The 22,755-nt window shown below is 47.9% G+C and overlaps 2 protein-coding genes across 3 annotated transcripts in view; one reads left to right on the forward strand and one right to left on the reverse strand.

The window, feature by feature from the left end:
- The window catches only part of LOC101406743 (zinc finger protein 39), a 55,760-nt gene extending 33,716 nt beyond the window's left edge, over positions 1-22,044 (forward strand). Inside the window, exons 5-7 of one of the 2 annotated variants that reach the window (XM_087432919.1) lie at positions 7,675-7,737; positions 9,467-9,576; positions 19,167-22,044. In XM_087432919.1, the coding sequence (XP_087289045.1) occupies positions 7,675-7,737; positions 9,467-9,543 (140 nt within the window). In that variant the 3' untranslated portion in view covers positions 9,544-9,576; positions 19,167-22,044. Of the gene's footprint in view, positions 1-7,674; positions 7,738-9,466; positions 9,979-19,166 lie in introns of those variants that run through there. The other variant, XM_087432918.1, reaches the window with a different exon arrangement.
- SYCE1 (synaptonemal complex central element protein 1) lies at positions 11,121-20,732 on the reverse strand. Its single transcript, XM_004438847.3, has 13 exons — positions 20,635-20,732; positions 16,537-16,599; positions 15,824-15,883; positions 15,379-15,453; positions 14,693-14,740; positions 14,397-14,451; positions 13,575-13,664; positions 13,266-13,329; positions 12,369-12,435; positions 12,148-12,271; positions 11,972-12,082; positions 11,746-11,833; positions 11,121-11,508 (listed from the first exon to the last, which is right to left on the reverse strand). The coding sequence occupies exons 1-13, from the start codon at positions 20,720-20,722 to the stop codon at positions 11,431-11,433; spliced, it is 1,011 nt and encodes a 336-aa protein (XP_004438904.2). The 5' UTR covers positions 20,723-20,732; the 3' UTR covers positions 11,121-11,430.
- Positions 22,045-22,755: the final 711 nt, after the last annotated feature.

Consider the following 22,755-nt stretch of genomic DNA (forward strand, 5'->3'; position numbering starts at 1 on the left):
GTGGCAGGTATCCACGTGGTTGCAAGCAGGGGGTGGGTGAAGGTGGGGCAGGAGAGAGACACTGGCATAGGCCATGTCGTCGGTCCTCCTTCCTCAGTGGTGGCTTGCACCTTCTGGCACCTTTCTTTGCAACCACAGTGGCAACAAGTCCCTGGCCAGAGGCCTCCGTCGAGTGTTTTCTTACCAGAGAGGCAGGAACCATATTCCCGGGGCAGCCCTGCCTCTCCTCAGGTCCGAATTTCAGCCTTCCCAGGACCTCCTGCTTGTTCACTCTCTCTCAGCCGTTGAGCTAGAAGCCACTCACTGCAGTTGCTGCCTCTATATCTCAAGAGTTCTTCTTTATACCTTTTTAATAGTGTTGGCCTTAAACAAATAGACAGCTAATTATTTCTCCTGCAAAAATGGGTTTATTCAGGATCAGCAAAAAATTGCAATTTGGGGTCTGCAACCACAGTAAGCCAGGTGCAAGTCCCCTGCAACAGGGGGAGGAGATACTCTTTTTTAGAGGGGAAGAGGAAGTTGGGAGGGCTATTGTAAACAAAGTTCCAGGTGTAGTGACTTCTCTGGCTGAGTTGTGACAGTTTCCCGTTGGCTGAGCTTCTTGCCGGTGAAGAAGAGGAAGTCTTTCTTCCCATTGGGCTCCACTCTCAACGTAGGGCATGAGAGCTCCCCCTTCTGGCCTCCCGACTGCACGTTAATAAGGTTTCTGTTGGTTAATTTCCAATATGGTAACCTCTCCTAGTTCATTCTTTCTGTTAAAATTTCCCAGCTCAGATTACTGATGTGGTTTCTTTACTTTGATTGCACCCTCACTGATAACAGTGGGTAAAGGAAACATTTGGTACTTTCAAACTCTACCTGGAATTCTTTGTGCCAGTTCCCACACTACTGCAGTCAACAGTTGCCAAAGTTTTCACCACTACATGACACAGGACATTTCCTCAAGCCTCCAATTTCCGAACTGCCCTTCAAGCTCCCATTAAAGATCTCCTTGAGGCCCTTCAGCCTTCATTTGCCGGCTGGTCCCAAAACCACTTCACATGTTTTAGGATTTGCTGAGGCAAATAGGTACCAGTGATAGGTACCAAATTCTCTTTAAACCATCTATTGCTGTGAAATCAACCAACCGCAAAAATTAGTAGCTTACAAGAACGACTTATTATCATCTCCCACAGTTCTGCAGGTTGGGAGGGTTCAGGTAGACTGCTCTTGTCAGTGCCTCCAGTGCTGTTGCATTCAGCTGTTGTCCAGGTCTGTGGTTAGTTGAAGACTCAGCTGTGTATTGGGCTTGGTGTCCAAGATGGACAGCATCGATGTTTTCAGATGGGGGCTCAGCAGAGGCTGTCAACTTGAGCAACAGAAGAGTGTGGACTTCCTACAGTGCAGCTGGGGACTCCAAAATTCAGAACATGGAAGTGTCAGGCTGTTATAGGCTATGTCCAGAACAGACACAGTGACGCTTCTACCATGTTCTAGTGGCGAAGAAGCCACAGGGCACACTGAGTTTCAAGGGGATAGAGAAATGGACTCATCCCTTCATGGGGAGTGGCAAGGTTACCTTACAGGAGAGCACAAAGGATGGACAGTGTTGTGCCCATCCCTGGAAGATACCATCTGCACATTCATTATATGCTCCCCTTAAATGGCAGCAAAATATAAAATACCTGGGGACAAACCAAATGAAAAAATGACAAGATCCTACTGTAGATAAGTGCTCTCGAGAGGAAAGAAGTAGTAGCAGCCAAGCACCTGGGGGTCTGTAGACTGCCTAGGTGTGAGGCTTCTGACACAAAAAGCAGACGCCCAGCTCTTGCAGTTAGCTGTCTCTTCTCCCAGTCCTGATTCTTTCCTCCACCTTACTTCTCCCCAACCCTCAGCCCTTGGTGCCCCTGGAGCTCTTGGCTCATGTTGGAAAACCTCGGAGGCCTCCTCCTCCCATTTGCCTTCTTTCGTTGCTCTGGTTCCCTCTCTTCACCTCCCACCTCCCACCTCCTGTCCCCCAGTTTCAGCCCCCGTCTCAGCTTACCTTGTGTTTGTCCCAAGGGTTGCTAAACTTCTCCATGTCTCTGCTGAGCCAGGGCCAAGCCCATCCCTGGCTTGCCATGCCTTTTGTTGTCTTCTGGGTCTGTGGATGAGAGTTTCTCAGCTGACTGCTTTGCTATTGGGGGGGTATGGTAGATAATGTATAATGGCTCCTTAAGATCCACCCAATCCAACCCCGTGGGAACAAGCCTTTCCTCCTTAAATAGGCTTGAAAGCTAAAAGCTCTTTCCCAGATATCGAAGGCTGAATAATGTCCCCCAAAGATATCATATCTCAATCCCTGGTACCTGTGAATGTTACCTTACATTGAAAAGGGTAATGCAGATGTGATTAAGGTAAGGATTTGGGGATGAGATTATCCTGGGTTATCCAGGTGGACCCTAAATGCAATCACAGGTGTTCTTATAAGTGAGAGGCAGAGGGAGATTTAACACACACACAAGAGGAGAAGCTCGTGCAACCACCATGGGAAAGATTTGAGTGACATGGCCTCAGGAATTCCAGCAGCCGCTAGATGCTGGAAAAGGCAAGAAACGGATTCTCCTCTAGAGCTTCTGGAGGGAGCATGGACCTGCTGACACTTTGATTTCAACCCGGTGACACTGATCTTGGACTTCTGTCCCCCAGAAGTGGGAGAGAATAAATTTCTGTAGTTTTAAACCATTGTCTATGTGGTAATTTTTTACAGCAGCAATAGGAAATCAGACTCACTTGTGGCTGAAATCCTATTTGTGACTGTGGTTCCATCAAGCAGATGTACCCAACGTTAAGTGACAGCTGTCAGTGGAGCAGTGAGATCTGAAAAGCACGACTTCTGTGCTACCGACTCTCCTGATGGTGATACTGACTCTGTTGTGTAATTGTGTTGGGGTTGCTGGCTTGGGGATGTGTCCTCTCCTTAGTGCTAGGTGGGGAGGGTGTGTGTTATTTTTTTTGCTGGAGTTCTTATATTTGTCTTTGGCGTGATCAGAGTAGGGGTTTGTCTTGCCTGTGTTTCTTCATTTTGTATTCGCCCCACAAAGAGCTGAGACATGAGCTTGTGTAAGCAGAGTATTTGGGAAGTGATCACAAAAAGCAAGAATAAGAGAATGGGGAAAATGAGATGGAAGAGGATGAAAAGGTTGTGCAGTGCCATTTCATCCTTTACAAAGGCTGTGCTACTGAGCTGGTGAGCACTGTGAACAAGCTGACATGCATACTGTTGGGTACTCTGTAAGGAGCTGGGTCTTGTGCATCTCAGCTGACCCACTGATGCATAGAAAACAGGTCTTTTCTGTGGCTTAACGATTGACCACTAACTGCCTGATCTTGTTTTAACCCTGTTACCTTGGGTGAGGTTGGTGAGGCCAGACACAGATCAAGAGAGAGAATTCAGAAAGAGTTGTACAGTTTTGTTACATTTCCCTGGGAAGAAACAGCATGCCATGCAGGGCCACTCAGGGGAATAGAGACGGAGATGGAGAATCGTGGACAACTGCCTGTTCTGTGGGGTCAGCAGGAAGGAAGGGATGAGGCAGGGCAAGCAGGTTTAGAATTAGCTAATGTGAATAATCCTGGTGGGCTCTGGGCATAGAGACTGTGCCTGGTTGTTCAGGTACCCGGCCTGGGGTGACTAGGGCGGCTGTACAGTGGTACAGAGTGTGAGAGCACAGCTCAGGCGGTGCTTGGGAATGTGGACTTAATTGGCTGCTCAAGAAGGGGAACTCATCTAGCCAGGCCACAAAATTGTGTGAAGACTAAGCCTGGTTATTTAGGGTATTTGAGTGGCCTGAATAATAGAGGAGACTTTCAGAGTGCAGGGTATAAGTTGTCCTAGGCAGTGTAGAAAACATTTTATTATGAAAGTAAAAAGGAGGAACACAGTAGTAGTATAAAGATTCTGATGTAAGAAAAATTTAAAATACTAAGGTGTATGAGGAAGCTATTCTGATGTAAACCTGATTTGGCCTGAGTTTTATTTTGACCAGAGCAGCCTGACTTACAGCTTGACTAACATATGTTGTACACCTGTTTTAACTTACTATCCCAAAGCAAAAGATGCACTCTCTGAAGATAGGGATGAATGCCTCCCTTCTTCCGACATCAGTACCAGTACTGTTTTGAAGATAAACTTTTCTTCCGAGAAACCAGGGTCAAGTTGACCTGCTGTGTACATGCTAAACTGCAGCAAAACATCTCCTCATGACTTTGAAAAAAAATGTATGCCTGTCATGCTTGATGTATGATCTTTGTTCTGAAATGGTATATAATCATGCTGCAAACCATGCTTCCCTGGAATGCTTTCTTTCTTTGTGGAGACTGCCTTCCCAGCTCAAGTAAAATTCCTCTTCTCTCTCCTATCTATAGAAAGGTTATTGGTTCTGTGCATTGACAACTCCTTGTAGGCTGGCCTGTAACTAAGTTCCCAATTTATATGGCATTATCCAAGAAAACATCTGAAATTTCCAAGGTTTCTAACAATATTTTGGTGGAGTTGTAAAGTGTGTTAAAAGTACAAGATATATATATATATATATATATATATATATATATATTCTGCAATAATATCTTGGTGTATTTCTCAGGTCAAGGTGGCAGGTCTGGCAGGTATGTTGTTGAGGAGTATGGACTATTAGTTTAGTAAAGTGAATGTAAAGATTTGTGGGTTTTGTGTGAGACTAATGGAAAGGAGTGGTTGTGGTGCTCATGGTGGGAGACTCCAGGTGGGAGTTCATGGTGGAAAGCTGAAGCAGGGAGTAGGAGAGGAGGTGGGAAGTGTGTTGTCCTCTCCCCATGGGGCTGAGTAATTGACTGATATGAGGCAGTTTCCTCCAGAGGAAAGCCATAAGCCCCATTAATTTTCAGAGTAGCACAGACAGTAGTAACATCTACCAGATTTCCTTTTAGCACAGGAGTGTAGGGGTGTACATTTTTGCAGGGAGCAAGGAGTGTATTAGGATCATAGGCAAAGCAGACAGTGAGCTCAAGAAACAAAATAGAATCCCTAATATCAAAGGAAGAAAAGCAACACATGTTCCATGTCCAGTTTACTGGAACCTTAGGAGAGGTGGTCTGTGGGCATCCCTGGAGCAGAGGTTTTAGGGTCCAGGACAAAGTTGTCTCCAGCTCAGGGGACAAGGTCATCTCCAACATCAAGCTCCTGGGCTGGGCGATGTTGTATAGAATGTGAGACTTTCCAAATGGACACTCACTGGGGTTGGTGTGAGTCTTGTTTTTGTGGTTCTATGGCATTATAATGAGGCTAAGCCACTTGTGTAATTTGAAGGCAACACGGCCTGGGAGCTTGACTTGCAAATATTTTTTAAGTCAAGAGGCTGTGGGTGCACAGCTAGCAAAGGTGATGTTGGCATCTGTGATACTTCATAGTGGACCAAAGTGCAAGAACCCAACTGGCATAGTTAAAGGCTCAATTAAAGATGGTCAAATCTAAGAGTTTCCAACTCTCCCAAGTTTTTCCCAGATGGGTGATGAGTGAGGTTCTGTTGCAAATAGGTTTAAATCATATGTCCTGATTTGGGTGTATGTTGTTAACAGGGTATTAGGATGTTTGCTAATTAAAATAGCTGTGGCCCGGGGCTGGCCCCGTGGCTTAGTGGTTAAGTGCGCGTGCTCCGCTACTGGCAGCCCGGGTTCGGATCCCAGGCGCGCACCGACACACCACTTGTCCGGCCATGCTGAGGCCACGTCCCACATACAGCAACTGGAAGGATGTGCAGCTATGACATACAACTATCTACTGGAGCTTTGGGGAGAAAAAGGGGAAAAAAAGGAGAAAGATTGGCAATAGATGTTAGCTTAGGGCCGGTCTTCCTCAGCAAAAAGAGGAGGATTGGCATGGATGTTAGCTCAGGGCTAATCTTCCTCACAAAATTAAATTAAATTAAATTTAAATTAAATTAAATTAAATTAAAATAGCTGTGGCTGACATTGGAGCTCCAGCATTAGCCTGTAGGCAACCCCTCCAATTTGGCCAATTACTAGGGCCCTATGCTTCAGTTGTTGGTTTGGATGGTGACAGGCAAGCCTGCAGAGTCTTTGGGTTGTAGGGCTTGTATTAGGCAAAATCAATGGCATGTGGGTCTCAGCATTTGCCAAGTTGGTTTAACAATGGCTTCCTTGGAAGGTTTGGGATTCTGGTTTGCAAACCAATGAAAACATCCAGACCAATAGTAATGAGACCAACATTCAACAGAATGGTGTATAGCTGCACTTGACTGGCTTTTGTTGTGTGATTTTTATTTTCCTCCAGCATGTATTACTCACAAGAAGAGATCGTCTGTTTTGTTTTTTTCTTTTAAAGATTTTATTTATTTTTATTTTTCCCCCCAAAGCCCCAGTGGATAGTTGTATGTCATAGCTGCACATCCTTCTAGTTGCTGTATGTGGGACGCGGCCTCAGCATGGCCGGAGAAGCGGTGCGTCGGTGCGCGTCTGGGATCCGAACCCTGGGCCGCCAGCAGTGGAGCGCGCACACTTAACTGCTAAGCCACGGGGCCGGCCCGATCATCTGGTTTTATTGTTGTGGGATATGGTGTTGATTTTATTATCTCTGAATGTGATTTTTATTTACTAAGTGGAGTTTTCTATCTATATTTTTGGTAGTCCACACCGCCTGTGGGAATGGCCCTGGAGTACTAATTTTAACTTCCTGGAGGAGAGAGATTATTAAAGGGCTTCATTTATAACGAGTCTTCACATACATGGAGATGAAACATATCCCCCTTTAAATATAGGAAAGGATGCTGAAAAGGCTTTTAAAGTTGGTGTTAGGTGTGTGTCAGCCAAGGGGCCTTGAATTAAGAGAGATTAAGTCCTGGGGCAAGATTGAGACCCATTTAGGGGTCTGTTTGCTGGACTGGAATTTGAAAAGGTGTTGTTTGAGGAGACCATTATGTCGCAGTTAAACTGGATATCTGGGACCTATCAGGGAGACCAAAGTGCCATTGAATGCCTTTTTTAAGAATCCAGCATTGCGTTCTAAGTGAAATGTGTGCTTTGGTTAATATCAATAATGATAGCAACTCCAGAGGGGATAAGAATAGGGATAAATCTGGATATGGATTTGCCTTCCCTGCACACAATGCTTCTGTCAAAACTGCCATCTGCAGACTTAGAATGCCTTATCCAATGTCATGGTATTCCACACAGCATCAAGGAATTCCCTTAACAGCAAAAGAAGTGCTACAGTGTTCCTATGCTTACGGAATTCACTGGTCTTACCAAGCTCCCACCATCCTGAAGCAGCTGGCTTGATAGAATGGTGGAATGGCCTTTTAAAGACTCAGTTACAGCACCAGCTAGGTGTCTTGCAGGGCTGGGGCAAGGTTCTCCAGAAGGTTGTATATGCTCTGAATCAGCGTCCAGTATATAGTGCTGTCTCCCACAGCCAGAATTTAAGGGTCCAAAAATGAATGGGTGAAAATGGGAGTGGCAATGCTCATTATTACTTCTAGTGACCCACTGGCAAAATTTTTGCTGTCTGTTCCTGCAACCTTATGCTCCACCGGCCTAGAGGTCTTAGCCTCAGAGAGAAGAGTGTTTCCACCGGGAAACACAGTCATGATTCCATTGGACTGAAAATTAAAACTGCTGCCCAGTCACTTTGACTTCCTCATGCCTCTGAATCAACAGGCAAAGCTGCGGTGACTGATCCAGACCACCAAGGGGAAATTGGACTGTTGCTCCACAATGGAGGTAAGCAAGAATATGTCTGTGATACAAGAGATCCCTTAGGGCATCTCTTAGTACCACCATGCCCTGTCATTAAGGTCAATGGAAAACTACAACAACCCAATCTAGGCAGGACTGCTAATGGCCCAGACCCTTCAGGAATGAAGGTTTTGGTCACCCCACCAGGTAAAGACCCATGACCAGCTGAGGTGCTTGCTGAAGGCAAAAGGAATACAGAGTAGATAGTGGAAGAAGGTAAAGTCAGTTCAAAATACCAGCTATGACTCCACAACCAGTTACAGAAATGAGGACTATAATTGTCATGAATATTTCCTCCTTTTGTTATATGTTTGTATATGTGTGTGTTTGGCAAATATCTTTGTTTTATTCCTTCTCTTATTCTCCTATCACGTAATATAAGGTGTATTTACTTTATATTATTTAAGTATTGTTAATTTTACATCATAGTATTTGTTATGGGATATCAAGGAGAAGAGTTAACATTGCTCAAGGACATGGTTGTATGCAGCATAGATGTTATGTTTAGTGGAATTTTGACCTTTTTATTGTTTTATTTGGAGATTAAGTATGGCTTAAGGAGATTTGTATGGGTAGTAAGGTGACGAGGGATGAACTTACAATGGCTAATTTTGTGTCAACTTGACTAGGCCACGGGGTGTCCAGACATTTGGTCAAGCATTAATCTGGCTATGTCTGTGAGAGTGTTTTTGGATGAGAATAACATTTGACTCGGTAGACTAAGTAAAGCAGATTGCCCTCCCCAGTGTGGATGGACCTCATCCAATCAACTGAACCCTTGAATAGAACAAAAAGGCTAAGAGGAAAAACCTCTCCTGGCTGACTGCTTGAGCTGGAACATTGACCTTCTCTTGCCCTCAGACTGGAACTTACACCATCGTCTTTCCTGGTTCTGAGGCCTTCAGACTTGAGCTCAAACTCCACCGTCAAGCTTGCTCACTGCAGGTCTTGGAACTTAGCCTCCATAATTGCATGAGCAATTCCTTATTTTATATATATTTAAATTATATATGTATTCATTCATCTCCTGTTGGTTCTGTTTATGTGAAAAACCCTAACACACCCCACAATGAAGTCATAAAGTTTTTCCCAAAAATTTCTTTTTACATTTGTATCTATAGATCTTTTGGTATGATATGATATAGGGACCAAATGTTATTAGTTTTTCCTAACAGATATTTGGCCCAGCATTTATTGAGAAATTGAAAAGGCTCTGCAGGGTTACCTTGGTCATTCATCAACAATGCACATATGCACCGGGCTCTTCCTAGACTCTCTCTGCCATCTCTCTCTCTTTCCATCAATGCCACAAGGTGTTATTCACTCAAGCTTAGCAAAATGTTTTCATATCCTGTAGAGATATTCTCTCACCTTGTTCATTTTCAGCAGCACGTTGGATATGCTTGGACGTTTGCATTTCCATATCCATCTTAGAATCGGCTTGTGCATTTACTCAGAAACCTGCAAAATCTTTATTGAAATTGGAATGGATTCATGTACCGTGAGCCGAAATGGCATCTTTACAATAATGAGTTTCCAATTCATGAACATGATCTCTATTTAGGTCTTTCAAAATTTCTGTAAACTGTATAGTTTTGAGAGATATTGTATACATCTGTCATTATATTAATTTCTAGATACGTGGTATTTTTTATGCTTTTGTAAATATCTATTTTAAAATTTCATTTAGCTATTTGTTGCTGCTTAATTCCAGCATACCTGCAACTGGCTGAGTTGTTTTTTGGGAGCAAGATGTGTACCTGCATGGCACAGACCCCTGACCACGCATGAAGTCTACTGAATAACATGAGCTGTTTGGATGTGGTTTGTACCTGCTTGTTATCACTGTTTACTGCTAATAGTAAAATTCATGATTGACCAGGTTCTCACCTAGTCTTGGTGAGAACATGGAAGACCTCTTCTGTTTGGCTGGTGCACAGCAGGAATATGCACACATTACTAGCAGGGTATGAGGTCCAGCCTATACTCCACTTGGGGCTCCCTGTTTCTGAGGCATTCTGTGCACACATTGCCGGTTCCCAATATGAGAAAGTGTGACTTGGCACAACTCTGCAGAGAGGAAAGCGGGAGCCCGTGCCCAGCCTCTCCCAACCAGTTGTTGAGGAAGCCTTTGACTAAGATTCTCATCCTTACTTGATGCATATCTTTCCTTTAATGCTATTGCTATATTCTATCATTTTCCTGTAATAAACTGTAGACTCCCAAGCATTGTCATTCTGGGTCCCGTACCCTGGTATAGACACATAAATTCTATTTTTTAACGCTGACCTGTATTTAGCAAACTTTTATATTCATTTAGCCATTCTGTAATTTATCTGTAGATTCTTTTACATTTCCAAAGTACATAATTATAAATTCTTATGCTTTCATTTCTTTCCTGTTTCACTGTCTAGAACTTGCAGTATGGTGAACAGTATTTGAATATACCTGAAATGCTTTAAACATTCATTAATAAGTATAAAGGAAGTTACCTTCTATTCCTAGCTTTTCATGAGGTTTTTTTCTTTTATATAAATAGGTATTGAATTTTGTCAAAGGCCTTTTATTAATCAGTTAACTATTTGTTCTTTTTTGTTTTTCATTGTGAACCAACTCAAGCTACAAAATTAATTCTAATCATAGGCTTAGCTGAACTGCAGTTTTTAAATGTGACGTTTCCATTGTCATTCAGGTGAATATGTTGTCTTAATTTCCACAAGACACATGAGTTATTTTGATAGGGTACTGCCAGTTCATTTATAACACAGGTATGATTAACCCCATCTCATAGCTAGAAAACTGAGAGGCTGAGTTTGAGGTCTGATGCCTAAGGTCTCTGACTGACTGAAGAGTTTTCCATTCTTCCATGCAAAGTGTTCTTCAGTCTGGGTGCCTGTCTGGGCCTCTCTCCAACCCCATCATGTCACTGTCCTACCTGGGCGTGGGAGCCTTTCAAGAGAAAGAAAGAATCTCTTTGTACTTAATTCACTGTATTTTGACCCAGGAGCACAGACTTTGCCTTCCATCATTGCCCTTAACTGGGTTGATGTGTTTCAGTGGATTTAATACACGCCTCAGAAGCACACAATAGTCCTAGGTGATTGAGTCCCTGCACACTGAGGATTTCTAACATATGTTCATGTAACAAGTGTCTCAGTTGTTATATATTTTGTGCCACCAGAGCGCAAACTATACTTAGCCTCCAATTACATTTCTTTTTCTCGGCTAATCAGTGGGGGCTGTAGGAAATGACTAGCTGAGGACCCTGGCACCTTGGTCCTCATTGTTGGGATTGTGTGATTCTGTGTAGTCCGGACCTGAATAAGGAATTGAAGAAACATCCACAGGGTGTGTTTGCACAACCCCTGGGCCAATCATGAGACGGTCTCAGGCCTGCATCCCTCTGCTTGGGGACCCAGAACAGCATGTCAAATCCTAGAGATGAGCAGACCAGCAACTATGAGGCTGGGGAAGCATTTATTGAGTGCCTGCTGTGGGACTCTGGCTGAGGCCAAGAGGCAGAGTATGGCCAAGGGTTCACCCAGTCACAGGAGCCAGGGGTCTTGGGCCAGAGACCACCCCCCAGCACAGACTAAGCTGAAGCAATTATACTGAAATAGAGCCTTTATTTCCCAAAGCTCATGGAATAAGCTCTAGGGCAGAGTAGGTCCTCCTTGCCTAGGAGGGCACTGGGCCCTGCTTGGTGGGCAGCTCCAGGTCTTTCTCCTCACTGACTCCGAGGGGCTGAGGACTGGCCTGCAGGAGGTCAGAGTCTGAAGTGGGAGTCTCCATGCATCCATACCCACACCCTCCCTGGGGCCTTCCTCTTCCCACCACTGCCCACCTCTGCACCTTTGCCTTGGCTGCCCCTGTGGGAATGCCCTTCCCCCAAGACCATCCTCTGAGGACTCCACAGGCCCCCTCCTTGGCTTCCCGCCCCCAGCTCCTTTCACAAGCTGTTTCCACTCCCTGCCACCCAGTTTCAGGGCTCACAGCTTCTCCGGGGCCAACTCCTTCCTCTTGCTTGCTCTTGGCTCGAGCAGGAACCTGCACCCCGAGCTTTGCCAGCTCGTCCTTCAGCCTGGACAGAAAGGGGTGGGCGGGGGGAGGAAGAGGGACAAGAGGGTGTGAAGAGACCAAGAAAAAGAGGCTTGGAGGGGAGCAGAGACTCCCTTAGCCACCTTCCCCTTGGGGACTGGGGGTGGTGCTCCATGCCCACCTCTGCCTCTTCTGCTGCAGCTGCTTGCACTTCTGCTGCAGCTGCTCATGGCGCTGGGCTGTGGCCTCCAGGAGCTGCTGGGCCTTCCTGTTCTCCTCCTCAAACAGATGTCTGAGGGTGGGGCCATCAGTGCTGGCAGCTCCCTCCCTCTGCCCGCCTCCCCCTCCCCATCTTACACTGCAGCTGCTGCCTCCTGGCTGCGGAGAAAGAGCCCCTCAGTGATGGTGGAGCAGTCCCTGGCCCCAAACTGGGAGCAGAGACGATGCTTCACATCCTCAAGCTTCACCTCCACCAGCTTCTCTATAGCAAGAAGAGACAGATGGGCAGGGCAGGGCAGGGCAGGGCAGGGCAGGGCAGGGCAGGGCAGATCAGGGCGTCCCCATTCTCCAGGCCTCACCTTCTTTGAGCAACTGCTCCTTGCTGCTATTGAGGGTGCCAATCTCCTGGGCCAGCCGCTCTGGCCTCTGAGGGGATAGAAAGGAGGCCCATCCACATCTCCCAGCTTCGCACCATGGACCTCAGAAAAGCCTACCTGGATCTGGTCTTTACTCAGCACGCCTCACTTCCTACTACTCTGACCCTCCATGGTGCCAGGCATGGTTCAGCCTCAGGGCCTTTGCACCATTCCCTTTGGCCATTCCCTCCACCTGGAACTGTTTTTCACCTGATACCTGTGGTGCTGGCTGGAGAGGCTCATGAGGTGGTTAATGTTCAGGAATTTTGCAAGCTTTGAAATCAGCCCTGGGTTGAGTATTTACTACAGGGGACCCTGCAAAAACTATAAATCAGGGTCGTTTTCTGGAGAATCAGTTACCAGCCCAGCACTATGGCTCCTCTTCTTCCCTCTGTGTGGTGTCCTCTCTGAGCCCTTCCATCCTGACATCCATTCTCTCTGCCTATTTTCTTGTCTGGCGCCTGGGATAACCAGGTGGCAAACACGGGCCTGCTTGTTCCCCACCGTCTGCCCTGTGCCCCTGATGGCCCCAAACACATCCATGGATATCCTCAATGGATGATCCCTCCTTGGTTCATCAGGATTCCTCCTGACCACTGAAGGGCCTTGGGAGGGCGCAGGGATGGATGGGCAGGCCAGCAAAGAGGAGGACACTGGGTAGCAGTGTGGGTGATGATGAGGGACTGAGCTGAGGGCAATTTTGACATATGGCCACCAGGGCTTGCTTAGGAACTGGGTGTGGCAGGTCAGGGAAGAAGGTCTGGAGGATGACCCTGAGTTTGGGCCTGGTGCTGCCAGGGAAGATGTGGAAGGTGGGAGGAGTGGCTTTGAGTGGCTCACGTGGAATTCCCAGAGGTCCTTGTGCTGGCCCATCAGATCCTCTAGCTGTTCCTCGAAATCCAACCTGGGGACCAACCACACAGGATGAGGGGCTGTGGGCTGAGACACCTCTCTGCAACCTGGCCCAGGCCAGGGGTCTTCATGCACACCTGAGGGGGCTTGCCCATGCTCTTTGCTCTGCTGGGAGCACCTTCACCACCTTGACCCTCCAAGCCTCAGCTCAGCCAGCTCCTCTTCTAACCCCCATCCCAGATACTAACCCCACCCTCAACCCATCCCAGCCCTCAGGCCTCAGGCATTGGGCTTTACCTCAGCTGCCTCTGTTTGTTCTTCTCTTCCTCGATCTGGGAGTTCAGGGCAGAAATTCGCTCCTTGCACTCCTGCAGCATGGTTTGCTTCCTGGGAAGATGCAAGGCAGACCTCAGTCATGTTCTCTGAATGTCTCCCCAGGAGGGGACTGGGGTGATGCTTCTGCCTCCTTCTCTTGAGGTCTGTTCTAGCCTTCTAGATTGAGGTCCTTCTCTGTAACTTCATGGGGAAGGGCATGAGCATGTACACCCTGGAAATATTGTTGTGAGGATTAGGGAGATCAATGTGGGCCTGGTCAAGTGCACAAGCATACACTCACATTAATCTCATCTGAATTTCCCAAAGAGTTCTAATCTTGGTATGCCACGGCTTGGGGCCTCTGGTCACAAAATGAGCTAAATAAGCATTCAAGAGGTGAAGAGAGGGATGCAAAAATAGTTTGGTGAATGGAAGGATAATGGATGAATGGAGAGAGACTAGGTGGACAGATGGTTGGCCTGATGCCTAAATGAAGGGACAGATGAACAGATGAATGAACAGACAGCCAAGGAATGTGTAGGAAGAGTAAAAGACACAGAACAAAAACCAGCTAAAGGAATTTAATTGATAGTCTAGGAAATGAATGATCATCCCACTGACTGAGAGAGAATCCTTAACACTATGCCTACTGTTAGAGCCAAGGTGGGAAGACACTCGTTTCGCCTCTCCATTTTACAGAGGGAGAATATGAGAGCTGCGGGTCTAAGTCTGATTTCCTTTACTTTCTCTACTCTGCCAGAATGAAAGGGTAGGGCAGAGCATGGCTCAGGTGGAAGCTCTTACCTCTGTGCCTCACCTTCCTTCTCCTGGCAGTGGAGCCGAAGGATCCTCAGGGTCTCTGCAAGGAGAGGAAACAAGGGCCCATGAGAGCCTGTCAAGGCATTAGGGCAGAGGTAGGGCTAGATCATGTGGGGTCTCGTGGACACCTGATGGGACTTTGTCATTTACTGCAAGTCTAGTGGAAGCCAAGGGAGGGATGCAAGCTGATACAGGGTTCAAAGGCTTCAGCTGCTATGCAGAGAGTGGGCTTCTGCAGGGTGGCAAAGGCAAAAGCCCAGAGATAGAGTAGCTGCAATTACCTTGCTTTTTGCTCAAGATCTCTTTCACGCGTGCTTTCTCTCCACTCACTGGAAAACACAGTAACACGTTCAGGCATCAGGGACCACCCACTGCACCCTCAGGGACTGGTCTTGCCCACAGTCACATGGGTGGCTTGGTACAGCCCTACCCCCAATCCCAAATGTGGACCCCTCGAGGTGAGTCCCCTCCCCTCTCATGTCCACATTCCCTGTAAGCATCAAAGGTCCCTGATGTTGATGAAGGGTGGCTATGAGGACCCTACTGAACGCCAGCGCATTTACATGGAGGGGAGAGAAAAAATAAACACATCACATGAAGTGGGATAATAGCTGTGAAGAAACATTAAGCAGTAAGGGGCATGTGACTAGGTGGGGGCAGGGTGCTGTCCTTAGGATGATTTGGGAAGGCCTCTCTGAGAAGGGGACATTTGAGATGAGAGCTGAATGATAGGAGGCAACAGGTAGCTTTATTACCTGGGATGAATAGCCTAGCAAAGGCCCTGAGGTGGGATTATGCTTGGAGGTTGTTTCCCACCCACAGAGTGGGAGAGGGGGAGATTGGTAGGACCTGAGGCCAGAGAAGGGGCAGGGGCCTTGGCCACAGCAAGGATGCTCAGTGTCTGGAATATTGGGTTCAAGGAGGCATGACATTGTGGGAACCTCTGGGTGACCCCTGGCACACTTACATGAGTCCAGTTCCTTCTGCAGGGCCTCCCAGACAGTCCGGGCCTCTCCCAGCTCCTCACTGGCTTTCTTTTTTGCTGCATCAAAGAAGAGAAGGTCAGACATTGTGTAAGTGCAGCCTCCAGCTGCACTATTCCTTGCAAACAGTGACATTTCACATTTGTCTTAAAGCAAACCTAGAGGGGCCCAGATTTTACAGAGCAGGGAACAAGACTTCCAGAGCCCAAGCCCTTGTTGTTGGGTTCAGTTGGCAGCAGAGCCAGGTTAATGGACACATGAATATAGCAGTTGCATTTAGATGGACCTCTGCTTGGTTTAATGCTCTGCTGTTGCTGTCATGAAATACTTAGTAATTTTTGAACGAGGGGCCTTCCATTTTCATTTTGTACTCAGCCCTGCAAATCACATAGCTGGTTTTGGCTGACAAGCCAAGGTCCCTGAGCTTACCTTGCTGAACTTCATTAATCCGGTTTATCAGGACCTCAACCCTGGGCTCTAGGCTTCCCGCTGCAGGGAGGAAAGGAGATTAAGTAGAGATGACAGGGGAGGCAGAAGCGGGTGGGGGCCCTCCAGGGGCTCACATTCTGGGTAGGGGAGACAAGCAACAGATAAACAGATACTGAGTCAGGTTATGCTAACTGTGGTCAAGAGAAATAGAGGGGCAAGGGATTAAAGAGTGAGGGAGTGGGAAGTGCTTCTTTAGATATGGGAAGGCCTCTTGAGGGCGCCAAATCAAGTGAGGGAGGCAGGCTCTGCAGCTCCCTGGGTGGGGATGGCAGGTAGTCAGTGCAAAGGGCTGCCCTTAGGTGGAAACGTGGCTGGAAGGAGCCTGGTGAGCAAGCAGAGAGCAGCACAGGTGAGGTGGAAGGAGGGGAGGTGCAAGTGAAAACCTGGATTTAACTGAGTGCAATGGGAGCCAAGTGGGTGGCCAGCAAGGGTGTTGCAACTGGGTTTTGGGAAAATGTTTTGCTTTCTATCCCCTTATACTTTAATTTTGAATCATGGGGCCATATTATTACTTCAAAGAATTAAAAGTAAGAGAGCACAAAAAAAAGAGAGCTAATTTCTCAAGGTTGTGAACTGTGGGGCCTGGAATCAAATCCACTTCTGCTTGACCCCAAACCTCAGGCTAAGCCTCAGTTACAGAGGAGACATGTGACCTTTCTGCAATTTCTTCACCATTTCCATCAAGTCTTCAATTTTCTGTGAGGACTTGGTCTGCCCTGTGGAGACAAAACCAAACATTTCAGAATACTGTAGGAGTGAGAGGCCTGAGGAAGGATCCAACAACCTTGGCCTGGGACTGATGTGGGCTGAGGACAGATGTCTAACCAGAGTCGTGCCCCTGCTCCTTGTCCTGAGGTGGACACTACATGAGAGATGAAGCAGGCCCCTTCATGGTCAGCTTTTCCTAAAGTGTGAAATGACACCACAGATTTCCCCTTAATGAAACAATGGGCAAGGGAAAGAGCACACTCTCCCTGCTGATACTGTTCAAGGTTGGGTCAAAGCTTGTGATGTAATAATGAAAGAAAAAAAGGAGGGGTATAAATAAATAGAAACGAGTCAAAAATCACTGTAACTGGCAGATGGCATAATCAACTAGAAAGTTCTAGAGAATCTTATTTTTAAAAAACAAGGAGGGCCGGCCCCGTGGCTTAGCGGTTAAGTGTGCGTGCTCCGCTACTGGCGGCCCGGGTTTGGATCCCGGGTGCGCACTGGCGCACCGACGCACTGCTTCTCCGGCCATGCTGAGGCTGCATCCCACATACAGCAACTAGAAGGATGTGCAACTATGACATACAACTATCTACTGGGGCTTTGGGGAAAAAAAAGAGGAGGATTGGCAATAGATGTTAGCTCAGAGCCGGTCTTCCTCAGCAAAAAGAGGAGGATTAGCATGGATGTTAGCTCAGGGCTGATCTTCCTCACAAAAAAAAAAAAAAAACAAGGAATAGTAAGAAAATTTAGTAAGATGTCTCGTTTAAACATATATAAATAGATTTCCTATATACAATTGTTATCCTGAAGCCTCCTAGTAAAATATTTCCTATTTTCTTTTTTTAAATCAATATGGGCACTTATTTTTAACCCCCTAATGAATTAGTAGATCTAGGCAATTATTATTACTATTATTATTATTATTATTTTTGTGAGGAAGACCAGTCCTGAGCTAACATCCAATGCCAATCCTCCTCTTTTTGCTGAGGAAGACCGGCCCTGGGCTAACATCCGTGCTCATCTTCCTCTACTTTATATGGGATGCCGCCAGAGCACGGCTTGATAAGCGGTGCGTCGGTGCATGCCTGGGATCCGAACCTGCGAACCCTCGTGCCGCGGAAGCAGAGCATGCACACTTAACTGCTGTGCCACTGGGCCAGCCCCTAGGCAATTATTATTAACAGCATTAACATCACAATAAAGATAACTGGATATTATGAGCCGCTTGATGAAAAAATACAACATAGGATTCTTGCCTAAAAATGACACTAATACTTATTAAGCCTCTCAATCTAAATACCAATTCAAGGAAATACAGGGACAGAGGAACAAGTTAAACGGCACATGGGGATGCAATTAGCAACATCCAGATTGGGAAACTTCACGGGAAAACAACCCAGTTTCTTTAACAAATAAATTTCAGGAGAAAAGCACGGAAGGAAGACCCTTACAGACTAAAAGAGTCATATAAAAGAGACATATCAACAAATCTCAATAAGTGAACCATATTTGAATCTTGATTCAAACAAATGCACTTTAAAAATTATTGATGACAAAATCAGGGAAATTTGAAAATTGACTAGATATCTGATAAAACAAAGGAATTACTGTAGCTATTATTCAGATGTGACAATGCTATTGTGGTTACTTTTCTGAAAAGAGTACTTATCTTTTCGATATCTTTTAAAGATATACATGGAAATATTTATGAATGATATGCTATGATGCCTGGGATGCTTCACAATGAAATAGTGGAGTGGGTGGTAGGAAGTGGGTGAGGAGACAGAGGAAACAAGATTGGCCAAGAGCTGCTAATTGTTAAAGCTGAAAGATGGGTTAATGTGGTAATTATACTTTGTTCTCGACTTTTGTATATGCTTAAATTTTTCCACAATGAAAAGTCATAAGGTAAGGCAGCGTGCAGAAGCAGTAAATATCTGTTGAATGAGCCAAATAATATCTTGTTAACAAAAAAATGCAGGCTACAAAACAGCTTGTGTAGTATGAGCCTCCTACTTTTTACTTTTAAAATAATTTCAAATTTACTTAAAAGTTGCAGAAATAGGACACACAGCTCCCATATGCCCTTCACCCAGATTCCCCATTTGCTAGCATTTCTGAACCCTGAGAATGAGTTGCAAACACAATGCTTCATTACCCCATAATACCCCAGTGTGAAGTTCTGAAATATAAGGACAATCTCCTATGTAGTAACCACAATACAACAGTTAAAACCGAGAAAATAACTATGATAGATATTAACATCTGATCCTTTAATGGCATTTAAAAAATGTCCCCTCCTTTCTCTTTTACATTTTGAAGTTCTACAATTAGTATCTACAAAGTCCTAGTAGAAAAATCAAATAAGATTAAAAATGTCCCTTCACCTCTGCATTCCCCTCAAAATCCAAATCTCTTCCCCAGAATCATCAATGAGGAAAGCAGCCTCCAGACATACTTCTGTGCAACCTACACAGTGCTATAATTTTTCCCTCTTGCTTTTCTCTCATATCTAACAATGTAACAGTTGACTTAACTGAATTTTTATTACATTTCTTCCTCCTTTTAGAAATCCACTGTACAGGTATTTGCCGGCATGCGTGAGTACACCTGGGTACCCATGTGCGTGAGTACACATGCGCTCCCCACGTTTTCCTACCACCACCCAGGCTCGTGACTACTCCGTCCGTGTATCTGTGTGTTTTGTGTGATGCCTAGGAAGGTGACGGAAAGAGAAAAGGCAAATTAAATGCTAAAATCTCTGCCAGATGGGCTCCTGCGAAGCCTTTACCCACTGGTTTTCCTGTCAGCTCAGTACGGGAAGGTCTGTCTTCTGCCCCTCTTTGAAGAAGCTGATGGACTGGAAATGGACTCGCACTGTCCTTGGAATTTCTCCCATCGTTGGCTGCTACAGGGTGAACGCTGTGCCTCCCCAAAATTCCTATGTTGGAACCTGACGTGCTGGTATTGGGGGTGGGGCCTCCGGGAGGGGGGCCCTCGTGAACGGGATCAGAGCCCTCAGGAAACGCACCCCGACGGCTCCCCTTCCCTTCCCGCCGCCGCGAGAAAACGCTCATCTGCAACCAGGAGCTGGCCCTCGCCAGACGCCAAACCTGCGGCCTCGAGCCGAGAAACCTAGTGCCGTGGTTCACAGGCCACCCGGGCTACGGCGTTTCCGTAACGGCGGCCCGGACGGACCGAGACAGTGGTCAGGTGGACCGAATCTCCACCCAAACACAGCGGCTTATCCGAGAAAGCTGCAACAGCGGCGGCCACGGCAGGTGCGGAACAGAAGGGGATACGCGCACCCGCCCGAGCAGGCTCCGCCGAGCGTCCTCCGCGGGCGGGCCCGCGCCCCGCGGAGTCGGGCTGCGCTGCGCCGGCGGCTCTGGGGGCGCCAGACGCCGCTGACGAGGCGGCTCGGGGCCGCGGACCACGCGAGCAGCCGCCACCCTGAGGGCCGGCGTGCAGGGGGCCCTCCCGGTGCTCGCCAGCTCGCGGACGCCTGGAAGTCCCCGCGAGACCCCAGGAGCACACCCTTCCGGGGGGAGGCGGCCGGGGGAACGTCTCGGCTGTCTTCTCCATGCCGGGCTCTAATTCCAGAACTTTCCTACAGCTGAGACGGCCGCTCCCCCGGTGTCGGGAGGTGAGAAACGGCCCGCTGTCCGGAGCCGCCTGGATCCCGGTTTTGGGGGAAAAAAACCCGCCGTTAAGAACACGGTTTTTTGGGCCAACAGGTTGTGAGATGAGACTCAGGGGGACTCACTCCCGCGGGCGGGAGGCTCAGGAGACCTCCCTTCTCTGTTTCTGGGAGGGCTGAGGAGTCTCAGGATCACATCGCAAGGATGGCCTCCGGCCCTGCGCGGGCGCCAGTCCGCCAACGCCGACTGAGCCCCACACGGGAGGCGGGCGTGCGGGGTCACCGGCTCCGGGGAAGGGCCGAGACGCCCCCTCGGAAGCTACCGCCCGACCCTGAGGAGGAGGCCACCCCGCCGCCCCGCCCGGCTCCCACGGAGGCCCTGGCGGCCCAGCACTACCTCCGGCCTTGTCAGCCCGCTCCGCGACTCCCGCGGGCTCCCCGACTCCCGCGGGCTCCTCGCCCGAAGGCCCGTGCCTGCCCGCCATCTCCTCGCAGCTCGCGGGCGCCAGGCGTTTGGCACCTCCGCGGGGATTGGATAAACCGGCGCCGGGGGCGGGGCGTCCTGCCGCACGCCTGCGCAGTGCGCTCCACCTAACATCGAGAGCCGCAGCAAGGGTAACGGTTCCGGGCAAGCGCTAGTGCGCATGCTTAAAGCCGCCCGGCCGCAAGTTCCTGGTAGAGAAGGCGAGGGCCGCCTGCGGTCTTCCCGGCTTGCGATTGGCCATTGAGTTGGTGACCTGCGCATGTGTAGAGGCCTCCAGAGGGGCCATCCGCACCTGACGTCGCCGGCATTATGGCGAATGTGCCTGTGCCATGTGGGGAGCTGAGTTCGATTCCCGCCTCTGCCAATATTCCTCACTGCACACCTGGAAGGGTTTCCGGTTCACCCACGACTTCGTAGGCGTTCTGGAGTGAGGCCGAGTGTGTTGGCCCCATCTGACTAATCGTAGTGGCTCTGCTCGGCTCTATGCAGAGGAGAGTGCAATGGTGGAGAGAGGCCCTGATGGCTCCCAGTTTGATCCTGAGGCTGGCCCTGCCTCCCCATGGAAATGTCCTCACCCAAGGCAGGCCGAGGGGTTGGACAGTGTCGGGGTCTGCAGGGCGGGTGGGGTGTGCAGATACTCAGGAGCATTCTTCTGGGAGTCTGGGAGGGCTGTGGTGAGGTTGGCTCCTCCTGCTGGTAGTGGAGCAGAGTGTCCTGCCCCGTGCTGCGCGGTGGTCATCCGGCCACTCCTGGGCTCCCTGCCTGCGTGATGGGCGGATTTCACATTTCTAGGAGAGGCAGAGCTCTGGGGCCAGCTAGGGGCTGGTGGACCTGGGTGCAGGCAGTGCAGGTTCCAGTTCCCAGCCTCAGTCTGCACATCTGTGTTGTCACTGTGCACAAAGCCTGTTGTGCGACATTCTACCCCTAGTGCTCCTCATTTGTGGGCCAGGATCCAATCGCGACAGTAATAACCAACCATAAGGGAGCAGTTCTGAGCACTATGTGTTCAAAGCCCTGCTTTAGGAGCCAACTCCAGTTTTCCTGATCTGTAGGCTAGGAATAGTAATAAACAAAAACTATCATTTAATGAGTGCACAGTTCCTATTCTTCTCAGGGTACCACATTATTTCATTTAATCCTCTCCCCAGCTGGACAACGCCTGACATGATTGGGCTTCCCCTTACTAACTCTGCTGTAGCCACTATCAACTTAAAAAGCAAATTCACCTGTTTTATTTCAAAATGGGTTTATTTGGGAATAGCCAAAAGAATTGTAATTCAGGCTATGTGTGCTATGGCAAACTATAAGCAAATCCAGAAAACAAAGGAGGAGAGCTGCTTTTATAGAGAAGAAGGGGGAGAGGGAGGAGCTGTTCTAAAGGAAAGTCCACTTGGAGAGAGTGACAGATCAGGGCAAGAACGGGTTCTCATTGGCTGAGCTGCTGCATTTCTCATTGGCTGAGCTGTGGGGTTTCTAATTGGCTGAGCTGCAGCATGTCTGATTGGCCAGGCTGTTGCTGGGTGGGGAGAGAAGTCTTCCGCCAGTAGTAAAGTAGTTGTACTTCTTGTCAGAGATGCAAACCTCTGTGTCTTTCCTGTTTGGTGTCACTGAGGATGTGTGATACATGTGAGAGGTACCCATACCCCCAGGCATTCCTGACTCCAGTTTAGTTAAGGTTTCTTTTATTAATTTCCACACCACCAGCCTCCTTCCTCAAAACAAATAGGCTCAAACCCACCTCAAACCTTTACAAAGGCTGTCACCTCTACACACCCTACCAAACACACCCTAAGGGTGAAAGGTTGAATTGTCACCTCAAGGCTAATATGCCTTCTGCAAACCCATGCCTCCCATGAAATGGATAAGTTTAGGGTTAGGGTTAGGGTTGATATCGAACCTGAAGTGGGTTATTTTGTTTCCCACCTTAACCTTGTGGGTAAAAGGCACAGTTTCACCATAATCCAGGGAAATTTTAACTCCCTCATCCTCAGTTTCAGGGTGAGGAGAGAGGGGTGAGGGTAAAGATGAGCAGTT

This window comes from Ceratotherium simum, chromosome 6, assembly GCF_057802395.1.
Source record: "Ceratotherium simum simum isolate JZ-2026a chromosome 6, ASM5780239v1, whole genome shotgun sequence".
Lineage (NCBI taxonomy): Eukaryota > Metazoa > Chordata > Mammalia > Perissodactyla > Rhinocerotidae > Ceratotherium > Ceratotherium simum.